Genomic DNA, 8467 nt, shown 5'->3' on the forward strand with positions numbered 1-8467 from the left:
AGTTAGTTCCGGACCTCGGTCCGGATTAGGGTGCTTGATGTCTCTGTGATTCAAGCATGCTTATGTGTTATATGTTCCGGACTTCAGCCCGATGCAGTATGCAGTATATGTGTTTATGCTGGTTGATATGTTTATGTTATGTTATGTTATGTTATGCCATGCTCAGTTAGTTTCCGGACTTTGGTCCGATGCAGGGGACAAGGTCCCAGTCAGTTCCGGACTTTGGTCTGATGCAGTTAGTTTCCAGACTTCGGTCCGATGTAGGGGGCAAGACCCCAGTTAGTCCGGGCTTCGGCCCGATGCAGTTTCCGGACTTGGGTTCGATGCAGTGGTAATATGTGTTTACATGTTATTGTATGGTATGTGGTAGATTGGGGGAGCTCACTAAGCTTCGTGCTTATGATTTTCAGTTTTGGTTTCAGGTACTCAGTTTTCAAAAGAGGAGCTCGGGAAGATTGTAGTGCACACACTATTTGTTCAGCCTGGGATGCTTATACTCTGATATGCTTGACAGTTGTTATGATATTTTGAGATACATTGCTTATGATTTTATATGAGGGTTATCGACCATAGTTTCTATTATTAAATTAAACGAAATTTTTAGACTGTGTTTTTGGGATGTTTCAAACTTATAAGCTAGTTTTTTGAAAAACTACTTAAATTAGCTTTTTAGAAGCTTTTCTAAAATTTCCAAATACACCCGTTAATTAATTATAGAAACACATACTCTCATATGTCATTTTATGTAGGTATATATATTTCAGCTAGTTTTACCACACGTTATTTTTTATCAGCTAGCTTTTCAGTTATCAGTTAGCTTTTTATTTAACAACTAGTTTTTCAGTTATCAGCTAACTTTTCAACTAACAACTAGCTTTTCAGCTAATACGCCAAACATAAGATAAGTTGTTTTCTATTTAAATTGAGATCGAACATTTTACCAACCAAAAAAAAAATCACAGGTTTTTTTTTTTTTTTTTTTTTCACATAAATAGGTGCTCATTCTAAATTGAGATTTTATTAAAAAATAATAGAAAATCCTGCCCTAAAACTATCAAAACTATAAAAGGAAACACCAAAACCCCATAAACCCTTTCCAGAGCTGCAAATTCGCCGCTGCCGGAGCTCTTCTTTTCAGTCACTCAGGCCATCTTCCACTCTATACGGGACAAATTGATATAAAGATCGCGTAGTTGACACTGTGTGATTTAGCGAAGATAGTAAGGTGGAGCAAGGATTTGAAATTTTTTGAAGAAATTGCAAGGTAATATTTATTAGTTATTGATTAACCATATTATTGTGGTTTATTTCAATGGTGGACACATAAAATCCCTAAAGCTGAGAACCTCGCCGAACCTCATCCCTTATTTTGCATCATTGGCGTTTTTGGGAGGCAGGCGTTGTTGAATTATTCTGTTGAAGGATTCTAGTTATTAGGGTTTTATACAATTAGCCCTAATAAGACCTCTCTATCAGGTACCTGATTTCGTTTTCCTGCGAGAGATAGAGAGATGATAAGGGGAGGAAAGAGCTTTGTTTCTTCACCACCTGCGTTTTCAAATGACGCAAAGAAACTGTTGGTTTGCACTGGAAACACCGTTTCCATTTTCAGCACCACCACTGGTTTACAGGTTATCTCATCGCCTCACCATTTCTCTGTTGAAGTTTTTGCGCTATATTTTATAACGTTCATTCATCTAAAAAAAATTTGTTCACTTTTGACATTATTCAATGATACTTGTCACAGATATCGGAATTGGAAGGTCACACAGCACTAGTGACATCTATAACAGTAGTACCTGCATCCACTCCTGCAAGCAGGATTTTATGCAATTGCTGGACCACTTCACTTGATGGCACTATCAAGTATTGGGATTTCTCTATGCCTGAGTTGATGAAAACAATTAGTATCCAGCTTCCAATCTATTCAATGGTAATTTCTAACTGCAAGTATTCTATATCTTATAACTATTAATCTTGAAATAAAAATAATAACTTATTCAACTTTGACTTTTAGGTGATTCCATCCTTACTCGCTCAACAGTCAGAGAACAATGAACAGCCTTCTGATATATATGCTTATATCTCTGTGAAAGATACAAAAAATGAAGCAAATAAGCAAAAAAAAGAATTAAGTGGAAAGATCCTCAAGTGTAATTTGTCCAAGTCTCGCCTGGTTCGTGGAGTCGTATTGTCAGAGGTGGGACCCTCATTATAAGTTTCATGTATATTATCTTCAGCAATACCCATTGTTTTGCTATTTCCTCCATTTTTCTCTATTAGGTTGGCATGTTGCTTATTATATTTGTATTTACAGAGTAAAAAACCAGAGAACATAACCATATCTTCATCTGGAAATTACTTTGGCATCCATGAAAAACGCAAGCTTCGTATATGGGAAGTGCCTACAAAAGACAATAAGAATATTAATTATCGCAAGTTAAGACTATCACACACCAAGAACATGACATGTGTCGCCTTTCATCCAACCGATAGGATTGTGGCAGCTGGCGATGTGACAGGGAGGATTTTAATTTGGAGGGGTTTTGGTGATAGGACATTTGCAGGTGATAATGGAAGATTTTTGAAGAATGATGATGATGAGGAAAACCCTGGTGTTAGGGGTGATGGAGATGCTGATTCTTGCACCACTTGGCATTGGCATTCAGCAGAAGTCAAGGTCTTGTTTTTCTCTTCAGATGGAGCCTATCTGTATTCAGGTAAGGACTATCTCAATCTGAACAAATGACCATTTTACCCTTCTTTATAGAAATGATGGTGAGTAACAAATGTCAGTTTATTTAACAACTATTATAAATCACAGTTTTCAGTTAAATATCTGAATAAAAGTATTTATTATATATATATATATATATATATATATATATATATATAGTGTCCATATCAAGTGATTAAGTCATTTAGCCCATTAATTCATAACAAAACAAGCCCTAAGTTACTTTTGGTCCCTTATTTTAATGAATCTTTGAATGTTGGTAGGTGGAAAAGAAGGAGTTCTTGTGGTATGGCAACTAGATACTGGAAAGAAGAAGTTCTTACCCAGAATAGGGACTCCACTTGTCAATTTCACAACTTCTCCAGATCCTTCTCTTTCATCTGTAAGAAGAACCAAAACTTGTAATCTTGATTCTTGCTATCAACTATGTCTTAACTGATGTTTCCTTCAGATATCTTGTGCAGATAATCGAATTCATATTCTGAAAATGCCATCAATGGAGATTTTGAACTCCATTTCTGGGATCAAGGTTAGTTTTAAGTTATATATATACATATATATCCATTTCCTTTGATGAAATTTAAATGGTATCAAAGTTCATTTCTGCCCTTGTATTTTCAGCTTCCTTCATCAATCCCAGAGACTCTTAAAGGCTCAAGTCAAGATTTTGTGTTTGACCATACTTCAGGATTGGTTGCTGTTCGTACAGAGAATTATTGTATTCAATTCTACAGTTTGTTTGATGATCGTGAGATATCAGAGGTAATAATTAGCTGCAATTTTTTTTTTTAAATAACTTACTTTTCTAACAATGAAAAAAACTAAATTTCATTTGCATTCTGCAGGTTCAAGTTTGTGAAAGAAATCATCAACCAAGTGATGATGTCATGGTATATATAGAGGCTCAATATATATATATTTTTGGTTCTTGTATTTTTCATCCTCAATAAAATACAATACAACAAATACTTTGCAGACGATTTTGAATAAAGTTGCACTTTCATATGATGGGTCTACGATGGGAACTGTTGAAACCAGACTGTCTGAAGAAGGAATAGGAGGCTTTGTAACACTCAAGTTTTGGGAACGTGGGCCACACAACAACGATTTCATCTTATCTACTGTTATATACGAGCCCCACAGGTTTGTTATTTCTTGTTTATAAAATCTTCTATTTAATATATTACAACATTTTGTTAACATGTGATGGTTACAGGGATGCAAGAGTTTCTGCAGTTGCTTTCCATCCAAATGGCAGCATGTCTGTGAGTGCTTCTTATGGTGGTGACTTCAAGGTAAAAACAACAAGATTTAAAAAAAAAAATTTCGAGGGAAGATGGATTTGTATAATTGTTATGGGTGGTTTTTCAGGTTTGGGTTAGCAATGGCAAAGGTGAAGATAAGTTGAGATGTAGATGGGCATGTCATGCTGTTGGTTCATACAGGAAGAAAGCTATGACTGCTGCTGCATTTTCTGGTGATGGTTCTGTATTGGCTGTTGCTGCAGAAACAGTCATCACATTGTGGGACCCAGTGAAAAACATACTCGTGGCTGTAATCGGCTCTGCTCTTGAGGTGAGGACAATTGACATACATGGTATTTTATTCAATTTGAATTATGACATGATGATAATGTTGTTTTGCAGTCGATTGTAAATCTTTCATTTATTGGAGATTCCAAATTTCTTGCTTCTGCATCTGCATCGCGAGTTGGTTCAAATCCACAGCTTTCGGTTTGGAATATGTCAAAGCTGTCGCTATCCTGGTCATACAAGCTTCACATAGAAAGTGAATTTTTATACCATAACCTAACTTTGTACTCATTATTGATGATACTAACTAAATTGTGTACATTATATGATATGATATGGTTATGCAGGTATCGCATGTTCAGAAAAAGATTCCCTTTTAGCCGTGCTTGTTGTTCTCCCTGAATCAACATCTAAAACTCACAACACCACTGGGAATGGGGCTATCCTACTATTCAATGCTGAAGATCCTGTTCCTATTGCTTCATGGTTTGTCACAAAGGTAAAAAAACAACAAACAGCATTCTCATAATGTTCACTACTAAATTATACGCGAGGTATCTAACCACAAATCAACAGATGTTCATAACTGAACATACACGAACCTGTGTGGTTAGGCTATGTTTGAACCCCAGTTAAGTTACCCCCCAGCCACCATAATAATGTATGTATCATGTATGTGCAGGCAAAGGGAGGGGGGGTTGCATTTATCCAAAGAAGCAGAAGTAGTAGAGAATTGGTTGCATATGTAAATGGGGATCATGAGTATGCTATTTTTAACCCAAATAGTGAAGAAGAGGAAGAGATATATGAACGTAAATTTAGGGACACAGTGGAACAGGGGACAGGTATGACTAGGTCAAAGGACCATCCATTTTTATATGATTAGTAGAAAGAATTTATATAGTTTATTTATTTATTTTTGTTGTTGAATAGGGCATCATATTGGGGGGTATGCGTCAATGTATGGGGAGCTACCTGAGTTGAAGATGAGGAGGAAAGCAATTGAAGCATCTGTTGCAGAGAGTGTGATGGGGATGGGGGTTTCAGAGAGGCCATGGGAGACGATATTCAGTGGGCCATCTCATAGTCTTCCTCCTCTCACCAAACTTTGTTCTGCTTTTCTGGAATCCTTAATGGAGAAAAGAAGTGGTATGGTAGAGTAGAGTGGAAGAAGATATAAGAAAAACCTAAAACATACAACTCTTAAGGAAAAGGGTATGGAGATGAGTAGCATGCATATGTCTTGAATCTATTTCATCACTTGTTTCAAGGGTGGGGTTTTGCTACTTCTGCATTCGGTGAACTCTTTTGTCAATTAATTCAGATAAATAGGTAGCTAGTTCAAGTCCAATTTTGCCGTTTGTGTGTATTTTATGGATATGAAAATTTGTATGATATTCTTATATTTGTGGTAGGGACTGAAAAGTACTTAAAGAGCCTCCAGGGAAAAAGTTTAGTGTTTTCAAATTAAATGTTTTTAAACTGAAACTGTAATTGACTTTGACCATGATCAAGATAGGAGAAAATGTACTTTACAAAAACAACTCCAATATCATGCATCTGAATAGTGCATGTTTGTTGGCTATGTGTGAAACGAGTATGGTTGCAAGACCGAAACTCTAAACAAATTGATGGGGGCCTACACTAGCAGTGGAGCATGTGGTTTAATTTGATACAATGCACAAAACATTACCCTTGACATATAAACAACATAACCTGTCCTTAACGGGGTGGTAACGATGATACATGTGTTGTATTGCTGTTGTCAGCTTGTGTTGGAGATGTTTGGTCAAGTCCTATAATGAGCGAAACCCTCATTTTATGTTGTTGAGACACGTGCCTACAGAGAAAGTCTTTGCTGACGAAGTCGGTCGAGGATGCAAGTGACGTGCTAGCGCTACTAATTGATTACCAGCTACGTGCGTAGCTGTGCTATAAGCAAGAAGGTAACCAATGCCTTTACTAATCGGTCACATTTGGAAAAAAGGAATCATACTACTAGTACAACTAAATCAATGGAAAAGAAATGCAAAAGCAAAAGAAGTCTACGAGAAAACAAAAAAGATAACGAGGCACTTGGAAAAAAGGAATCATACTACTAATACAACTAAATCAATGGAAATGAAATGCAAAAGCAAAAGAAGTCGATGCGAGAAAACAAAAAAGATAACGAGGCGATTGGAGGAGGAAGAAAGGAGAGAACGGGTGGCAAGCAACTCGACAGGCAACTCGATTGCAAAAGAACCGGTGATTAGATGTGTGTGACTGTTTATTGTTGAGTATATATATATATATATATATATATATATATATATATATATATATATATATATATATATATATATATATATATATATATATATATAACCTCAAATCTATGCAATCATTTTGAAGAACACTTGCACATCTCTTGTATGCACTAATAGGATAAAAGATATCTAACCGCTTAGTGTTATATTTTGATGGCTGTCTCTTCGCGATTTCTATAACCAAGTTATAGGCCGATTACACATGTTTTTCAAAATTGGATGATTTGACCAGATATCTTTTGTGATAAAGGATACCTAAGCAAGAGAAATCTGAGGCATAAATGAGATTAAACATGTCTAATTAAATTTGTTATTAGCGATCCCATAAATCTAGGAATTACATAGTAAGATATAATTGATAATCGATATCTACAATTTATTTGTTTTGCAACTTGGATCCTAGACTTTGATAATTAATATCCTTGGAAACTAAAAGAGTATTAATTATTGAAGATTAAATATTAAAAATACTAAATGAATTTTGTTAAAATTTTGTAGTTAAATAATCCATTCTCATTATCATGAATTGTCATTTTCTTTAATGACTTAATGAAACAATAACATTCAATAGATACAACTTCAATGAATGAATTCATGTTTAAAGAGACAATCTCGTGAGAGATATGAAATTGTATACACTTAAATGTCCTAGTCCTAAACTATTTGCTTTGAGCAATAAACTTGAACATGATACCTAGTAAAGATATCATTGTGATGCTAAAGATGCTTCTAACATCAAGCTAAGAATAGTTATTCATGACTTCTAGGAAATCTTGGATAATTTAAACATATATTTGATGATATAATAGGTCAAACAATATTCCAATAAATACAATGATATTTTATTTAAAGCTAGTTTAAACATTGGAATAATGCAAGGCTAAAAGAATCACCTTGTATGATCCAAGAGGCCCATGTTTTATGGACTGAACACCTTTAAGCCCAAGAAATCTACTAAAGCCCATATAGATGGATCTTGTTTCTTTTGTGAAGAAACTGGATACTGGAAAATGATTTACTCCTCTTATTTAGAAAGAAAGTCTGGAAGAGACTAATACTTCTAGTATATACTACATAGAACTCATAATTTTCATATAACACTTACGTACTTGGTACTTAAATGTTAAATGGCTTGCAGATATTTGCTGAAGAGTAACCAAGCTGAGCACAACCAAGTTGGAACTACACTCTCGGAGTTTAGTTTATTATTTATGCTTAGAACATAAAGTATGTAATGTAAAACAATATTTATTTTGGAACAATGTATGTTTTAATTTAGCATCTCTAAATTTATGTCTTAGTTATTTTATTCAAATATTTGATAATTTACTGAATCATTTTTCATAATGATAATTTTCATATTTTGAAATGATTAACTTCTATTTATGAGATTATATCTCTTAATAGAATTATAAAGTAAATATCAACATTTTATAAATAAAATCAAGTTCTATATACAAACATTTTTGACTTAAACTTGATTTAAACCAAACCCATATTTGACATTGTTATCTTTATTATATAAATGATATTCACATATTCCAACTTCAAGAAAGGGATCTTTGAAGAAAAATAATGTAGTTTATTTGACATATGTGAACCTTAGTTATATGTAAAGGATTCCTAATGATATTTTCACTAAAGCGTCGAGAAAATAATTAAGGAACCATACACTTTGGTGAATGACTTCCTTTCTAATGAATGTCTGAGACTAAGCACAAGATACCAAATCAACTTTATTAACAACTATAATAGTTTTAATTATATTTTACGTGGTAAAGCATAATTGTGAAATCTTTGTTGAAGGTCTCAAAAGTTGAGATACAAATCAGTAAGAACCAAAGCCTTAATGATAATAAATGATAAATTAAATCTTACTTGGTATGATT

General features: G+C 34.2%; 1 protein-coding gene across 1 annotated transcript; it reads left to right on the forward strand.

Moving 5' to 3' along the window:
* The first annotated feature begins 1072 nt into the window (after window positions 1-1072).
* LOC145005040 (Transducin/WD40 repeat-like superfamily protein) lies at window positions 1073-5757 on the forward strand. Its single transcript, XM_078964087.1, has 16 exons — window positions 1073-1264; window positions 1477-1631; window positions 1748-1933; window positions 2018-2200; window positions 2318-2720; window positions 3001-3119; window positions 3189-3266; window positions 3359-3499; window positions 3583-3627; window positions 3714-3880; window positions 3954-4032; window positions 4109-4312; window positions 4384-4525; window positions 4617-4768; window positions 4952-5114; window positions 5203-5757. Exons 2-16 carry the CDS (start codon window positions 1512-1514, stop codon window positions 5430-5432), a joined length of 2412 nt encoding a protein of 803 aa, XP_078820213.1. The 5' UTR covers window positions 1073-1264; window positions 1477-1511; the 3' UTR covers window positions 5433-5757.
* The last annotated feature ends 2710 nt before the right edge of the window (window positions 5758-8467 follow it).

Source organism: Lactuca saligna, chromosome 7 (genome assembly GCF_052625555.1).
Source record: "Lactuca saligna cultivar CGN05327 chromosome 7, ASM5262555v1, whole genome shotgun sequence".
NCBI lineage: Eukaryota > Viridiplantae > Streptophyta > Magnoliopsida > Asterales > Asteraceae > Lactuca > Lactuca saligna.